The sequence below is a fragment of the Gallinula chloropus genome (genome assembly GCF_964237585.1).
Source record: "Gallinula chloropus genome assembly, chromosome: 1".
Classification (NCBI taxonomy): domain Eukaryota; kingdom Metazoa; phylum Chordata; class Aves; order Gruiformes; family Rallidae; genus Gallinula; species Gallinula chloropus.
The window spans coordinates 41,133,753-41,152,094 of record NC_140085.1 but is presented as its reverse complement, the minus strand read 5'-3'; the positions used below and the strand labels follow the sequence as shown (position 1 = coordinate 41,152,094).

The 18,342-nt window shown below is 38.5% G+C and overlaps 1 protein-coding gene across 1 annotated transcript in view; it reads left to right on the top strand.

The window, feature by feature from the left end:
- The window catches only part of CTTNBP2 (cortactin binding protein 2), a gene marked incomplete at its 3' end in the record, with an annotated part of 85,304 nt that extends 70,734 nt beyond the window's left edge, over positions 1-14,570 (top strand). Inside the window, exons 15-23 of the mRNA XM_084278497.1 lie at positions 95-247; positions 519-706; positions 3,600-3,778; positions 7,288-7,493; positions 7,722-7,907; positions 8,485-8,545; positions 9,398-9,530; positions 11,441-11,542; positions 14,325-14,570. Of these exons, the coding sequence (XP_084134623.1) occupies positions 95-247; positions 519-706; positions 3,600-3,778; positions 7,288-7,493; positions 7,722-7,907; positions 8,485-8,545; positions 9,398-9,530; positions 11,441-11,542; positions 14,325-14,570 (1,454 nt within the window). The remainder of the gene's footprint in view (positions 1-94; positions 248-518; positions 707-3,599; positions 3,779-7,287; positions 7,494-7,721; positions 7,908-8,484; positions 8,546-9,397; positions 9,531-11,440; positions 11,543-14,324) is intronic.
- Positions 14,571-18,342: the final 3,772 nt, after the last annotated feature.

Here is an 18,342-nt window from a genome sequence, read left to right as displayed (position 1 = left end):
TTAATCCTTTGTTGCATTAGTAGCAGTAAAAGCTGTATACATAAGTAAAAGTCAATTTTCATAAGTAGAAGTTAATGGGATTTTTATATTTCAGCTTGTCTGGTCCCAGTTAAACAGCCTCCTGTAAGCAAGACAACCATTGTGATTTTAGAAAATCTGGAGAGAGCTTCTTTATCTGAATTACTAGGAGATTTTCTGGCACCTCTTGAGAATCGGAGTTCGGAAAATCCTTGCACTATTCAAAGAGGTATTTAAAGAATTTGGAATGGAGAAATGTTTTTACTGCAGTACAGTAGTATTAGAATACTTGACAAACAGGGAACTTGGAGGAGAACATTTTAATTCGTTCAGTGGTTATATTTTATTGAAACCTTTTGTTCTTAACCAAATATAGCACATTTTAAGGCACCTTTAGGTGGGGTTTTTTTTATTTCTAATTATGTCATGCTTCTTGCTTTTATATGAAATCACATCAAAGCTTTGAGTACTCCAATAACACTTTTATGGTTCGTTTGTAGCAAATGGAGCATCCGGTGCCTTTTACTTCCACGAGAACTGCTTCTTACTGGGGACAATCGCGAAGTGTCATCTTCATGGCTCTGACCTGCTGGTTCAGCAGCATTTCCGCTGGGTCCAGCTTAGGTGGGATGGGGAACCAATGCGTGGCTTGCTTCAGAGGTTTTTAAGAAGAAAAGTTATAAACAAGGTGAGAACCTGAATCGGCTTCAACAATCTTTGTTCATCACTGGGTCTGTGCAATATGTACCACGGTAATGTCAAAATCTGAGCAGATAACTAAGTTCTTTCGGGGTAAAAGCATTAATTTCTGGGAATATATAGGCTCTATATCTGTAAGTATTGTGCTTGGCCCCATATAGGAAGGTGTGCAGCCATGGCTGATGAACATAAATGCACAGGTTGGCTACAAATATTAACACAATGGATATTTTCTTATCCACTGTATGAAACCATCCTTCAGTAGGCTTTTTTATCTCCTATGTGACTGTGATAGCAGTCATCAAACATAAAATCCCTTTTTTGAGGAAATTATTCTATATATCTAAAATAAGATAGGCATATGTCCTGTGTGTATTGTTTAAGTTTTAAGCAGCGAAAGTTTTAATGATTTTCAAATCCAAGAGGAAAGAGGGGTGAAAATGCATCAGTGAGGAAGTTGTTTTGAGCCAATAGGCCTGCTGAAGCTGGAACAAAAGCCCAAAGAGAATAAGTTGAGAAGTCTGTTTTAACATAAATAAATAAATGGAGGACAGCAAATGAAACGGAAGATGTGGGCAGAAGCAGAACTGTGGAACTTTGGAAGTTATTTGGAAGAAACCCATTCCAGTGTGATAGCAGCTATTGCAGACAGTCAAGCAGTGTTAGACATTGAGAGGGGGAGTTTAATCGAAACAGCTGCAAAGGAAAATAATCTTGGCAGCAGAGTTTTGAACAGGCTTAAAAAGGGAGATTGTTTCAGCAATAGAAAAAAAAAAAACTGTTAGTAGTAAAGAGTCCTGGTCTGGGACAACAGACCTACTGTTGGTTCTCAGTGTTCAGCTGTATGTATCTTCTTATCCTTGGAGATGTCATCTCCTGTACCCTGTGTCACAGTTCTCATCTATAAAAGCTTACTGATTCAAAGAGATCCTAAAGAGGAAATGTGTGGTAACTGAACGTTTCCGTTATGGTAATGAGGAAATTCAGAAACATTCCTAGGTATTCTTTAATAGCAAAAAAAATACAGAATATTTTATTTTTGAAAAAAAGTAATCTGAAATGTATCACACTCTTAATAGATTCCTTTTCTTAGATTACTTTTTTCACCTGCATAATTAAGTACTTCTTTTCTGTGTGTAACTATCCTTACTTTTTTCCCCACGTGCTTTAAATCTTTGAGTCCCTACAGACATAGTAATCTGGAACCATTATGACTGGTTGTCTGGTTGAGGGTATGGATGGTTTCCAGAATCCCTGGGTAAAGTTTTGGGAGGGTAGCAAGTGTCTATAGGCAAGTAGGTGATTTGATTGTAGCTGGTGCTGGAATGAAGTATAGACCAGAGGACAGTGGAATGGAATTATGTAACAGAACTGGCCTCCATCCTCTTGAGGAGGAAGATTGTATTCTCAGCCCTACACTGGAGAGTGTCTAGTAATCTAAGCTCCTTTATAAAGGGACAGAAGCACTTTGAAAGAAGATCATTCAAGATCAAAGAGAAGGACTGTCTTCAGTTGAGCATGAGGCCAAGAAATACAGTAATGCAGAGAATTGCAGAAGTAGTATTCTGACTTCTTCACAGACAAAGGGTGGATCAAACTTATTCTGCCAAGCTGCTTTGGCTACCAGAACTTGTGACATCATGTAACAGATGTCGGGCTCAGGTTATTTTGTTTAGGCTTAAAAGCAATCCTTGGTCTCACAGGTTGGAGTTTAACAATGTTATATATTCCTACTTCTGACTGAAGTTGAACAGAATTTGGGTGGTAATTTCATTAAATTTGTTATCTCTAAAGCATAAATGCAGAGGGTGGCTATCTGGAGAAAAAAGCCCTGTGTCATCCCATATATTCCCTAATTAAATAGTGAATAAAAATGCCCACTGCACTAGTATTGGGTTTTCTTATACACATGCAATATGCAGACTCCAAACTCAAATGCCAGTTGGTGTGTATCTTAAAATAGTGGGTTCCAGTGTTAAAAATAGAATTAATCTGTTTTAAAAATCTAAAGGAAAGTGAAAGCAGATTTATTGTTTGAACAATAGACTGTGTACGAGATCACAGAATCACAGAATTGTAGGGGTTGGAAGGGATCTCAAGAGATCATCGGATCCAACACCCAAGAAATCCTTGCTTGTGCCTTAATAGTCTTATTTTCAGATGAAAAGCTCTTTTCCCTTATTTCCCTTATTAGGTTATTCTGCATTCACATTAAACTGTTTGCCTGTAGACACTTTCAAGATGCTCTGACTTCAGTGCTGGCAAATACTATCCCTACTGCATCTTTTAATGCTTCCTTTAATTCAAACTGTTCCAGAGGATAATCCTAGGATTAGGATGATGAAGACTGTAGTTTGGAGTCAGATGAAATAGAAGATTGTTCTGGCACCAAAGAATTTGCCTTTAACAAGGCATGCTAAAAAATCTAAGTCTTAGAGGAAGGCATCTTTCTTTAGTTGTTACTATGTATAAAGTCAATATGGGCATCAATCAGTGTGATTGTATGTTCTTTTATATGCCCTGTTTGTATCATACATATTGCATAGGATGTGGTAGGTGCCTCGTGCAATCCTGATCTTAAACACCAGAGAAAAAGGATGTCTGCCAAATTTGTGTTTCAGTTTCCCATAAGAAAGCAAAGACATGTCAGTTTATTGATAAGGAGATATCATTTAAAGTGTAGTTGGGAAATAGGTTTTAATACGAGACTTCAGTAAACTCCATAAAAAAGTTTTATCACTTTTTCACTCTTCCTGATTTTCATAATAGCAATATAGCAGGAAAAAAAAAAAAACATCACAAGCCTGCTTGTGGTTTGGTTTTCAAGGAAAGTATTTGCAGCAGAGGCCTTATGTCATGTCAAACATCTTTTCTCTCTGCAGTTCAGAGGCAAAGTACCTCCTCCGTGTGACCCTGTGTGCAAGATCATAGACTGGATTCTTGCTGTTTGGCACCAGCTGAACTCTTGCTTATCACGTCTGGGAGCACCTGAAGCACTTATGGGACCAAAACATTTCTTCTCCTGTCCTGTGGTTCCAGGGCATGGCCAAGCAACAGTGAAGTAAGATCTCTATTTCCTGTTCGATACAGTTCAGTGCCACCTAGAGACTTATTACAAATGCTGCAGTTATGTTTATCCCAAAAGGCATCTGACTCAGCAACCCTAAAAGTATTTTAGCAGAAGCTATTAAAAGTTTTAAAACTTTTTTTTGATACTTAATTCCTAGAAGGGCAATTTTGAAGGACACAAGTGGGAACTGTGTGTCTAACACTAGTTGAAAGTCTTATTTTGTGGTCTTCCAGTTATTTTCTGACACAGAGGTTGCAAAACGTTACTTGCACTGGAATAGCTAATATTGCTCAACATTCTTAAATGTCTTGTTCTTCATTTCAAGACAGCTTTGTAAAGAAAGTTCTTCATTAGCAAACAGACCAAAACAGGGTTCAAGGATTCTGCACTTGGAAAGTTGGTAGTGTTTCCTTTGAAGTGAAGTTTTATATGAGGGAAATCTAAAGAAGTGGAGTGATTTCTCACTATTTTTAATATCTGGTAAATTTCACAGATGTCTGTTCTAGCATAGTCAATAAGGCAGATAGATACCTTTTAGCTCTGCACATGGTTATCTTTCTAGGAAAATAAAAGAATGATGAAAATTTGTTCTTGTGTAGTGAATATTGCAAGAATATCTGCTCATATTCCAACTTTTCTGCAAACGCTAGCAAGTGGTACAGGAAACAATTACAGAATTTTAAAATTTTAAAATACACTGCTTCATACTAAGAGGTTGCTTAATTTTATTAAAAAGGTAATGAGCCCCTGATTAACATTCAAAATTACTCAGAACTCAGTAACTTTTCTGGATGTGCAACATCACTTTTCTCAATCTGCTTCATAGCATTCTCCTTAATTGACACTTCTGGTCCCGCTCTGACTTTTCTCTCTTGTACTAATTTCTGTTAACTCTTCTTCTAGTGTCATTTGCTTAGCATGTGCACTGGTTTTCTCAGTTTTTGTTCTTTCTGCACTTTTTGATACATTTTTTCTGTTGGTTTTGGGTTTTTTTTTTCCTAAAAGGCCAGATTATCTGATATCCAGAGTAACAATCAAAACCTAAATGTGGGTGCAGCATTGACTTGAAATTTTATGGCTGCTATGAAACAAAAGAATGAAGTATTCTATGCATCTGTCTCCTGTATTCCTCTTGAATCACATCCTCTGAAATGTCTTCATCATTTATTTATTGAAATGGCATTAGTAGAGGACAGAAAAACTACTCTTTAGATAAGCACTATGAGTTTGGATTACTCCTAAGTGTAATTTTGACTAGATTCACAATGCTTTATCTTGAACACAACCCCAAAATGTCTTTTACAGTAGTGATACACCATCTGACTCATGTAATGTAGTTTTTGTCCACTAATAAACAATTAAAAAGCACAGCTCCAGTGAGCACTTACTGGATACTTTTACTTTAGCAGTACAATGGCTAACAGTGTGGTCCTATAACTAGCAATAAATAGATTTACTTAGCAGCTCACTGGTGGCTGTTATTTCAATCTAATTAACCACTCCTGTCCTCTTGCCCCTCCTCTCCACTGTGCTATTCTGCTAGGTTTTGCGTTTGTTAAAGCTTCAGTGAGTCAGTTGGATTCATTAAGGCAGCAGACCTCTAGCTACGAACTGAGTTTGTTCTGGGCTCAGTGTTAGCACAGGGCACGGCGGAGAGGCAGGCAGCTGGGAAGGGAGAGAGAAGGCATGACAGGAAATTGTTAACTGCTGTAGGCTGTTTTGTGTAGCTTCACGTGGTTTGGAGAGTAGAGTCAATAGATGAGGAAAATTTTAGCCACGTTTTTTTCTTGGTTTTAATCTAGGGAATTAAAGTTTATGTTCCAAAAGGAAAGGGTTTCATTTTACAGCTCTCTTTCAGGGGCAGGAGGGTGCTAAGCCTTCCTAAGTATCAGCTGTATCATTCCTAAGTATCAGTTGTATCAAAGCACTGGGGACTTTGTCAAGATGAGCGCAAACGTAAGACTGAATTCAAACATCAGGATGGCATTGTATAGCCCAGCATCTATTAACTGTTAAAGCAGAATGAGCTCAAGTAATTTGATCTTTGCAGTATTCTTTTTTTACCATTTATACTAGAGGTATCACAAGATGTCAAAAGATGACATAGGCAGAAATGGAGAGATAGAGTGCTTTATTACTAAAATGAAAGCCACTGTTTATTTTGGTAGCTTAACTCAGCTAGCAGAAGCAGACTGTATCTGTGTGGAATGGTATCTGCAACATTATGCTAAGGAAGCTTCAAATAATATCTCCAATATGCATTTTATTTCATTGTAACAACAATTCTAATTATTATTATAAGAACTATAACTTTTATTACTGTAACTTTGTAGTTATGTATCATAAAAACTCAATCTTACGCTTCATAACTAAACAAAAATACATTTATCAAAGGATTCATGCATTCTAACTTTAAAAAAACAACCAACAGAAACTCAAAAAAAGTTGTCATAATCTTTGGGGTGATAAAATGGCTTTTGCCTATCAACATGTCCAGCAAACAGGCATTTTAGCCATCACTTTTTCTGAATGGATTTCTGCAAAGCTGAAACAGCATTATGGTCTATCATTTCTTATAGACCTTTAGTATAAACCCTCTGACTTTAAAACATACCATCTTCCTCTCACAAGAAGTTATAAAGAAAACAACTGGATTTGATCTACAAGGGATTGTCTCGATATCTGTTGTGTATATGAGCTCAGCCCTAAGCCTGAAACTGCTAGCCTTTCTACCTTGAGAACTGCAAGCTAAGAAACAGCATTTATTTATTTCCTAATGCAAATTTTTCACTTCTGTGCTAAAGCAATTTCTCTCTTAGAAAAGCAAAAGTTCCAGAAGAAACATGCCCTTTGAATCAAATTTTTGTAATCAGACCCAGTCTCTAAACCAGACAATCTGGAAAATCTACAGCATCCTGGAAACATAGTTCACCATAGATCAAATAAACAAAAGGAGAGTGAGGCAGCTGCACCAATAGAAACGTCTTGAGAGCTGGACAAGTTTGGAAATGGAAGAATACTGGAAAGGGATGCAATAATAATTGAATACTTCCTTTTTCCCACTCTGGCAACAGATAGGCTATGAACAAACACCTGCAAGCATGGAAACCTCTCCATGCACTGGCAAAGGTGAAAGGGGATATTTTTGGTATGCACACAAACACACATCTTTCTGGGATTCTTTCTTTTAGCCTTAAAATGAAAAGCATGTTTTGTAGTCCTTATCTGTAGGAGCGAAAGCATCAGACAGCAAATAGTTTACCAAAGCAACCCAAAGAAATGTAGGTCAAGTTATTTAATATTTAATAATAAATAATAATTTAATACTTAACATAAAAATCTATATCTTAAATAAAATTGGTTCCTCTCTGATACAGGGTACACTAGGAAGTCTAAACTACGCTTCCTGAAAATTCAAAATCTGATACTTTACCCAAAGGCTAAAATTTTGGGGATTGGTAATTGTCTCTGAAGTTAAAGGATTGTTTGTGTGCCTCCAGGTGGATGTCCAAGTTATGGAATGCTGTGATAGCACCCAGAGTTCAAGAAGCAATACTCTCCAGAGCCTCTGTGAAAAGACCATCTGTACCAGGACAAGCAATAGCCAAAAAAAATCCTAGCCAAGGTCAACAGGCTGTTGTTAAAGCTGCTCTCAGTATCTTGTTAAATAAAGCTGTTTTGCATGGCTGTCCTCTACCCAGAACAGGTAACTGAGAACAATCTGAAGGGCATGTAGTTGTACATTGCCAAAGTGGGGCTTTTGACGGCTGGATTCTTGTTTTAAAACTCCCACAAAAGGTCACAATAGTTACAATGGGGAGGTGTACGGTTTACAGCATTCACAGTCACCAAACTAAGTAGTTGTGTAAGGTAGTCAAAGAAGAACTGTTTGCAACAGTTGGATCTTCCTAACATTGTTCTACTTTTGTTTCAGAGCTAGATAATTATATAGCAGATTTTAAGGGAGGAAATTTTCCTTTGTCCGTGGTTTCGAGCTACAAAAATTGTGGTAAGAAAAGAAATGAAACTGCTTCTTGGAGAAAAGTGAGCACAAGTCCTCGCAAAAAGTCAGGCCATTTATCCTCCCAGTCATGGAATAAGCAGGAGACAAACACTGAAGGTAAAACTTTCCATTTTGGATTCTGAGAGAAGGTGCAGGGGTTTGCGCTGCATCGATATGAATCTAACTTTTCTCCTATATCAGGATTTAAAAATTCTCAATTAAACAACACCTGTGTTTATGTTTAGCAGTAAAAAATGGGGGGAGTTCCCCAAAAATTTCTTTCTTTGTAACTGTAAGATATCCTAATTAATATTTTTTGATGTTTTTCTAATGCCTTTCCTGTTGTCTGATGATAAGGTAGATATTGGCTCAGGCAGTGGAAGATTGAGCAGTGGTTCCTGATGACAAGTGATTTCTCTTTGAGAGAACCAGTAAGTGTGGTTCAAGTGCCTCATGCAGAAACCTCATGTTCTGTCTTCCACAAAAGCTTTTTACCCCATTCACCATTTTAGTGGTACCTTGTGGCCCTAACACTACTCTGAACCGTTTCAAGGGATGTATTATTCTGATCACTGACCAACTCTGTTGATAAAATATCCAGTAAATGGGAAAACATTTTCCCTTTTTATCACAGATTTTAGAATGAAGAAATCAACCCACACAATAAAACACTCATCATCTCTCTTTTTTGCAGGTATAAAATCTAAGACTATGTTGCAACCAAACTGCAAGAAAAGAGCTTCTCTTGCCACAAAGTAAGTTTTAATTTCTCGTATTTGTAACACATGATAAAATTCTGTTGTAAACAAGCACGTTATAAAGAATAGATGAAGAGTTTGTATTTCATAATGTTTTGGTTCTACATCTGAAGACATGAATCCTTTTGAATTTTCATTTCTGAGAGAAAAGTAAATTTTATGTACTTCAGTATAATTTTAGAACCCATTTCTGCAATTCAAACCTTGTCTTTTTATGTAACACAATAATCTGTGACTTAAGAATATTATGTAATGTGCTCTGCCATGAAAAGCCAGCCGTATGCTTTTTTCACCTGGCATTATGTTTTAAAAACTCCTCTGGCTCTTCTAGGTTCCTCAGTGGCAATTCAAAGGCGTATTGTGCACACACTTCAGGCCAAATGATACAGGCTTTCTCTAGGGAAGTGTAGAAATTAGCCCAAGGGATATGCATCTCAGACTGCACTTCAGTCTGAAATCTTGGTTGTACCATATTTACAGGCACAGATTGCATAGAATACTTATGCTTCCAGTTTGGCAGGGTTTTTCTTAAGTGTTTCCAATTATGTCCAAAAAAAAGAGAGAGTGGAATAAAAATGATTGCTCCTTCTCAAAAAGGGGAGTCTGAAGACAGTGGATGGAAAAATCCTTTGTTGGAATTTCCAAATTTTTCCAAGAAAAAATTGAATAGAAAGATCTATTATGATATAACAACTATTGACAACTATTGCTGTCACTTACTTAGATGTTGTTTTCTTTCTGTTTGTGGTAATGAAATTTCTGTTTTCCAGGTGTGAATAATATTTAAGTTCTGTATCATAGCTCGGTTTTAATTGTTCTCTTAGCTTCTTGTTTGGTGTTTTTAACCAGATCTTCAGAGAAGGATCAATTGAGAACGTTACATCTGGAGCAAAGGCTGTCCCTTGGTTCTGATGATGAAGTAGATCTTGTGCAGGAACTTCAAAGTATGTGTTCCAGCAAATCGGAGCCTGATATAAGCAAGGTAAACTTAAGGCCTTTAAATAATTCACATCATTGCCATATGCAGTTATTTGCTACGTGTTTGAAATAAATTTTTAATTTACAAGCACTGCTTGAGATGAAGAAAATTATTAAATTATTTGGGAATAAGCCAAAGTCAACTAATAAATTATACATGTGAGGGTAAGTGTGCTAGTTTAATATACATTACTTTAAATTACACTTTCACTGTTTTTTCTTACAGAGATTTTTGTAGTGGAGGCTGAAATTTATAAGTTCATAAACACCAGAGACAACAGCCTTCTCTGTGTTCTTATTCCCCTGTTATCTTTTACAATATCATTGCTTCCACTGGGAAACTGTTCTGTAGTCTTAAAGATGTAGAAAGTTTTTCCTAACATGCATTGCACATTTGGTTTGTTTAATGTAATCCCATTGGCTGTCACAGAACTGGCCCAGTGCTCTTCTGCTGTGTAAGCAAAATTCAGTTTTGCTGCCCTAAGGCAGAAAGGCAGGCTTGGCCTAATTCTTTCACAGTGGCAGAAGAGGGTGTAGGAGTCTTGCAAAGCTCATAGGTTTGAGGCTAAGTTCTACCCTGGAGTTGGGCTGCAGGTGGTTGTGGGAGGGCTGTTGGAGCAGAGGGTGGAGCTGTGGATCTCATTTTCCTTCTACACCAAAAGCATCCGGCTCTGTAGCTATTTATTCTTTTCCTTCTTTCATCCTAGCATAGCTGAAGTAGATGGCTGTGACAGCAGGCAGTGCTCACACCACAGCAGATGATCTGGATCTTTTGAAACAGAGAATCAGTCTTAGGTTATTGTCCACCTAGGCTGCACATTTACATCCCCAAGGATCTCCTTGAATAGCAGTGCTACTAGTTCTGCTTTGTTAAGTATTCTCTTTATTCTTAGAATTCAACCATGATTTTAATTTAAAAAAGACGACTTTATTTTGGAAGATTTTTCAAACTATTTAATGAAATCTTTCATTATGGTGTTTTGTTTTGGGCTGGTTTTTTTAAAGTCCTTGCAGTGCTTGCATGAGTCATGTGCACCAGGCTGGCTAACCACCAGTCAGCAGAGATTTACTGCATCTACCCTTGAAAGTCTGGGATGTGCTTAAAGAAATGGTAACAAACTTGAAACTGTGTTTAATAACATGCAAAATGTAATTGCTCATTGTTGACAATTCGAGGAAATACGGGTTAGATAAGGAAGGAGATAGATGTCACTGTCTTTTGTTCAGTTTCCTCACCATGGGTGGAACCATCCAGGACTGGAATTTTTGTCATAAATTGCCCAGCAGAGCCTTACACAAGTGAGGGTGCTGTTGCGTGTTTTCTTTGTGTGATTGTGTGATGTAATTTCAAGCTGACATCAAAATAAGTACTTCTCCTCCCTAATTTGCCCTTTCAAACATGCTCTTGCTGTCTCTGTTATCTTGGGATGTAGTACTTTTGCAGTTGCAGAGTTGAATTGGATCAACTTGCCTCAGGATAAAAACCCAAGTGTTCAGTGGAGAGAGAAGACTGATCAGACTCTATCTGCTATTGCCTGGTCACAAGGTTTGATGAAAAATAGTAGGGAAGAAACATGGAAGGAGGAAGAGAAAAGGATCGTTTCTTTCTGTGGTGTTCCTGGGGCTGCATAAAATGTAATGGGAAACTACCTTTAAGCTCTGCTGGATAGTCTTGCTCTGGAAATGTATGTTTAATCTTCCTCTGATAATTGTCAATGTGAAATCTTTCTCTCCCCCATCTCCTAGATACACACTCAAGAGTAAAGGAGATGTATTTTAATCCATCTTTGGATATTTATGCATTGTGTTGCACAAAAACTACATGAAAACAAAATCAAGACTCCAACATTTAGCAAATTGAAACACATTTCTGCTGTGATTAACTAAAAAATCACCACTTCTTATCTTTTTCAGATTGCAGATTCTAAGGATGAGCTATTGATGTTCAATAACTCTCCGAACACTCCTGTATTTTCAGCAAGTGGTACTAACCCAAGTAAAATAACAGCACAAAAGGTAGGTGAAACAAGTTTTGTCGTAGGGGAGGTGTCTTGAGTTTCTCCAAAACCTGAATTCCTGATTGGATCCAAAGAATTAATGTTCCAATGCCCTGTTTATTACAAGAATAAACTGTCATGATTCTAAGGAAACTTGCTGGACATACCATGCCAAGTTTCTTCCATGCACCTTAATTAAACAAAGGATGTGTTTGCTTCAATTTTCACGTTTACATAAAGCCATCTCCCTAGGCCAAGTATTGTTGGCATTACTCTGACATTATAAGTTATTTGCATCCAATTCAGAGAGAAATAAAAGCCACAGGGGTTGATAATGGTTTTTGTTTTTTCCAATTAATGATATTCAGCAAATTTGCAAAAGCACAAAACTACAAGTCCTGATGTAAAACTGCTGATTTGTGACTTATTTTTCTACCTCTTTATTGTTTTGTTTTTTTTTTTTTAACAGTGATTACCCAAATAGATAGGATTTTGAGTAGATATGATATTGCCAGAGTCTGTGGAAAATACCACTTTTCTAAAAGAGGGATCCAGTCTCTTTTTTATACCTAGCTATTCGTTGTAATATACAGTTGTCTTACCAAATTATTTATGAGAAATCCAAAGAAATCCTGTTTCTAAGTTTGGTGATTCTGGGAAAAGATAGTCTAAACAAACTTCACTAACTCCAGAGTAGTTTCAGATTGGGAAGATAAGCTGAATGGTACTGGAAGATACAATAGCTCCACTGCCATCTTCTTTTCAGAAACTGGAGTCATTGTTTGTGGGTGCCAACATCCCTACTAAATATGAAGATGAAATAATATCCTGATTATTTTTCATTCTTTGGATATCGAAGTTGTCACACTTTTTTCCTTTTTCTTTCTTGCTCCTTGTGGTTTTGAACATCAGGAGAACTTCTGACCATGTGGATCAGTCACCCCTCACCAGGGCAGAAGCCGTTGTCTATGTTCACTTGCTAGTCCCTCTGCCTCCCCGCACCAGGGGTCCCCTAGAGTTTGACCAAGAGGCTTTTATCTGACTGCAATAAATTGTTTTCTAGAGATACTCTGTTTCCTGCAGGTACAGTGGAAAGTAGCCCTGAAGATAGCTTAACTTGCACACCTAAGCATTAAAAAAGCTAAAGGTGACATGACGCACCACCTTTACCATCACATTTTATTATCCAAATATTCAAGATGTTAGAATATTTTCTATTATTTTACTTAAAATCCAGAGTATAGTCTGAGCTAACAGAAACAATTTTTGCAGATCCACATTTATATATACTCTTTTTGAGTGTTTCTCTAAACAAAATCATTTCAGATATTGCAAATCTGAGATTCACGTAAGTTGTGATGCCTGGATAATTTGGCAAGTCAGCTGACCTCCCTGTTCCTACTGCGAAAGCAGTGCTGTATAAGCAGAGGGGATCTTAACAGTGATGAGACAAATTACTTAAAAGGGCAGCATACCCATAATTAATTATTTTTTCCTTTTTTCTAATTGGCTGGAAGAAAAAAATGCTTTCAAATAGGTGAACTAGATAGAAAAAACTTGTAAGAGATGCCAAATCTTTGATACAGGATACAAGTTGATGGAATCAAAGACTAATAAGGACTAAACAGTGAAGAGTGGTAGCTGATAGTGAAAATTAACTTCTTCATATTACTGCCCAGAAGGTGATCTGGATTCACCTGGTGCTAACAGTTAAGGTCCTAATTCTCCTTTCCTGTCAGTGGAAAGGTAGGCATCTCTCACAAACGAGATATGCTAGTGGCCATCATAAAATGACTTAGCTAACCTCTTTCTTCTGGACTAGAAAGGAACAGAAAGTGATGGCACACCTGACTTTGGCACTTCAGGTATCTAAACTTGAGCAGAGTGAATAAGGTCCAGTTCTTAAGAACGCAGCTTCTTAGCATAAATAATTTGAAATGATGAAATCTAATTTATAAGAAAGCAATCTGTAAGATTATGGATTAAAGTGTAATTATTTGAACTTCCATTCTTGAAGTATTATTTTTTTCATTATTATTTTGTTATTATTTATGGCCTCAGTGGCACCAAAAAAGTGGGTATCATTAGTCAAGCTATAAAGCTGGTGGGGGGTTTTTTGCTACAAACTACCTAAATTTCTATTTTTCTCCCCTTTTAGCTGTGGCTGCTTGTATTTTTTTCATTTGAGTTCTCCTCAAATTGAGACATCTGAGAATCAAGTGTAAGGATTGTTTTTAATGACAATGCAGAAAACTCCTCGTCTTATTTGGGGTATTCTGAGATTTTTGTTGATACTTAATTTCAGTTAAAGGAGCAAAAAAAAGAGCCCTAGTTTGTTCACCAAGTAGTAAGAATCTGTCGTATCAAACTGCAAAAGACTGTGGGACACAGTGGGAAGTAGCCAGCCTCTTTTCAATGGTCTGTGGAGACAGGACAAGGGGCAATGACTACATGTTGGAGTGCAGAAAGTTCCACACCAATATGCCGAAGAACTTTTTCACAGTGAGGGTGACAGAGCCCTGGGACGGACTGCCCAGGGAGGTTGTGGAGTCTCCTTCTCTGGAGATATTCAAGACCCATCTGGACACCCCCCCTGCATGACCTGTCCTAGGGAATCTGCTTTGGCAGGGGGGTTGGACTCAGTCTCTTGACGTCCCTTCCAATCCCTACAATTCTGTGATTCTGTAAATAACAAGGGTTCCAAGGGTCGAGCAGGGTTCATTGGTTGCTTTTCAGGTCAAATGTCAATAGTTATTTATACAGAAAATGCTCTTTTTTATTATTATTATTATTATTCACAGGATGGAATGCGTCCTCTCAGCAGCAGTCGAACTGTGGAAAGCAGCAACAGTAAATCAAAGACAGAGTTGGGTGTTTCAAGAGTTAAATCTTTTCTTCCTGTTCCTCGAAGCAAAGTCACCCAGCCTTCTCAGAATCCTAAAAAAAGCAGCAGCAGTAATACAAGGCAAATAGAGGCAGATCATAACACAAAAAGAGAGATTTGGAATTTGCACAAAAAAGAACAAATAGAAAAATCTAATAAATAAACCTGCCTACCATACAATTTTCTGTGTTCATATAATCTCTATTACAAAGAACCAAGTACTCAAATATGTAAATATTTTTTTTTTAAATAAACTGTTTCCCTGTAATGTAAAGAATGTACAGGACCACAGTTTTATTTCTATGTAAATCAGCTGGAAATTATATTGATTTAAACTTCAGAAATGGGCAGTTTTGCCACCTTCATAGATGTGAGGTTGTTTTGGTTTTTTCCTTCTTTTATTATGAAAATTACTCCTTCAAAAGATAATATTCAGGGGTATCACCACAGGATCCTGTTTGTGTATATACTGTACATAAATATATTCTATTAACTTCACGTGTTAAACTGCATTCAGATGAGTTGCACAGCATGTACAGCAATGGCTTAAAGCTATTTGTACATGCGTTTTAGAGACATGTTTTTATCTTCACCTAATGAAACATTAATGGAATGTGGCAATAACTACAATGATTGGCAATGCAGATGGATTACTTTCAGCTACAAGCCATACTAAGTCCTTTGAGTTCCCCATCACCTGCCTGCTGAATCGTGGTTTCGTTTCTCCCGCGCTTCTCGCCATCCGCAAGGTCACGGTTTTCCGTTGCAGCTGTCAGAAACAACAAGGAAAGAGATTGAGAAATTAAAATGCAATAAAAGTTATTTTTCTCAGACTCTTACTCTTTGATAGAATTGAAGAAAATGTGATCATTTATTAACCTAGTTTTTTCTTGTATACTGTAAAAGCTTTTATATACTTCATTAGTGTTTTAAAAGTATCCAAGAAATAATAGTGTTTTACAGAAACAGATTTTACCGAAAAGGAATTTGAGCACAAGCTTAACTGCAGTATTATCAGAGATAATGTAGTAGCGGTAACAGGAGTTACTATGTAATTATCAATTTCTATTGTGCATTTAAGATGTAATTGCTGTGAAATGATACTTGAGTTGCAGTTAAAATTAAAGTCTTTTTTTCATATAATTTCCCTCTCCCCCCTCCCCACTACGGAGGCAGATGGTGTTCCCCGAGGGAGAGTGCCTACGAGGGGAGTATCCCCCCTAGTCTCTCCCTGCAGTAGCTGCGGTTACACGCTTGTGAGCTGTGACACCGGGGAACCACTCGCTGCCTCCATGCCTCACCTGGTAGGCAGAGGAAGGTACTGAGTTTTCTCAAGATCAGACTCGGATGCCTTCTGACAGGCTGCCAGGGGATGGGTGTGCGAGCTATGGATGGTAACATGCCTGTAATTTCCAAAGTAGCGTTTTTCTCAAATTAAGCCTGGAAAAGGAAAGGATTCCCGAACTGTTTCCTAAAGCTTTGTCTTTATATGTAAAACAGTCATCCCAAATTCATGTCAATAAATTTTTTTGTACTGCATATTGTCTTTCTGTCTCTTAATTTTGTGTGTGTGTGTGTTACCTCTATAGATACAGAATACTAGAAGCTTATTTCTGTAACCATTTCCCTCACAATGTATTTGGAAAGTACCGTGTCTTCTTGACAGGCTGGAAAGGTGGGCCCAGGGGAACTTAATGAGGTTCAACACTGCCAAGTGTAAGGTGTTGCACTTGTGCCGGAGAAATCCCAGACATACATACAGACTGTGAGAAGAGCTTCTGGAGAGTAGCCCTGCTGAGAAGGACCTGAGGGTTCTGGTGGATGAGAAACTTAACATGAGCCAGCAGTGTGCTCTTGCAGCTCAGAAGGCCAATGGTATCCCGGGCTCCATCGGAAGAGGAGTGGCCAGCAGGGACAGGGAGGTGATTGTCCCTCTCTACTCTGCCCTTGCGAGGACCCATCTGGAGTCCTGTGTCCAGATCTGGGGGTCCCAATACAAGAAAGACATGGAACTGTTGGAGAGGGTTCAGAGGAGGGCCATGAAGATGATTAGAGGGCTGGAGCACCTCCCCTACGAAGAGAGGCTGAGGGAGCTGGGCTTGTTCAGCATGGAGAAGAGAAGGCTGCAGGAGGACCTCATTGCAGCCTTCCAGTACCTGAAGGGAACATATAAACAGGAGGGGAATCAGCTTTTTAAAAGGGTAGATAATGGCAGAAGAAGGGGGAATGGATGGAAGCTGAAGGAGGGAAGGTTTAGATTGGATATTAGAGGGAAGTTCTTTACAGAGAGAGTGGTAAGGTGCTGGAACAGGCTGCCCAGACAGGTGGTGGATGCCCTGTCCCTGGAGGTGTTCAAGACCAGGTTGGATGGGGTCCTGGGCAACCTTGTGTAGATCCAGGCCTGGAAGCTGGTGTCCCTGCCTGTGGCAGGGGGGTTGGAACTCTTATGATCCTTGGGGTCCCTTCCAACCCAGACCATTCTATGATTCTATGATTCTATGGTTCTGATAACCACTGTTTTAATAACACTTCAGTTTCTCGTGTGAAAGTTAACACATAACCAGGCACTATTTGTCTAGAGGCTGAATTGTCATTTGTTTGGCAGTAATTCTGATGCTCAAAAATGGGATGTTCCTTACACATTTGGCTTCTAGCAGCATGACCTATGGCTGTAGGTCAGAGAAATGGGTCTCAGCAACCAGCATCCCTTACATGTCAAAACCATGTGAGCAGCAGCCTGGTAGCTTGTGTGAGAGACTGGGGCATGGATTTCATGGTGAGGAGGAACACAGAATGGAAAATGTTTTTTCACAGTGATCACAGAAGTTGCAGCATCAGGATTTGTAATAGCAATAAATCTTTTTTCATTTTTCTTTCTTTTTAAGAGATATAAAAAAAGAAGAAAAATCCTGACATGCTTCAGGATTTTGTTCTAAGTTTGTTCTTCATTGAAAACACACCTTGGAAACATCAGGCCTTGTTTAGATCAAGAGTTCATGGTGTGTTCCTGTGTGGGAAGATCTCAGGCACAGCGTCCTAAAGCATGTTTTGAGATATATTTTAAGATACTTTATACTGTCTGTGAGAGTCAAAAGCCGGCTGTGCTGCACTTTGACTGAAAGTCTGCAGAAGATGAAGTAACTTTGATCATCTGCTCGTGGTTTGAAGGTTGAGTCTCTTGCTAAATTTAGCACTGCCTTTCAATGCCCTTGTTATCCTTTCTTCTCAGCCTGCTGTCCTAATCTCTATCCATCTGTGTCTTTTACCCCATTGACTTCTACCTGCTATCATTTCATTTGCCTGTCTCTCGGCTCAACACGGCCTGTAATCTTCACACATCTTCGTTCTCCTAATTGTATCTTACCCGCTGTAGTAACTGTGAAGCTCTCTTGTCAGGCCACCTCAGTTCCCGACCTCAAATGGTGACCACCACGGAACCATAAATCCGTTTGGATGTGAACGTCCTGCTTCCTCCACTGGGCTTTACTGTATTCTCAGTCTCTTCTTGTAATGATGCAAACACCACTCCTTGGACACTACTTGTAATACCAACTGCTCCCATTTTGGGGCAAAACAACTTTTCTTCATTCCTTCCTGTGTCTTAAACAAAGAGGTCTTAAGTGTGCTTACGGAGGGCCACGCTGCCCCATGTTGTGCTCTGCTCCCATTTGTTACTCCTTTCCGTACCTTTAGGAGGTTAAGTGAAGGAAAAGATTCCCTCTCTATGTGAAGGAAGATCTTGGAGAGGACAGGGAAGCCTTAAAGGTGGTATCCACTTCACAGGCTGCCAGGTCAGTGAAAAGACTTCTCCTGCAGCCTCTAACTACTACACTCCTTACAACTCAATCTCTTCAAACCAGGGGAACGTGAAAAAAATCATTCTCATCCACCAATGACCCTGGCAAGTAAGGCCTGAATTTCCCAGCTCTCCAAGT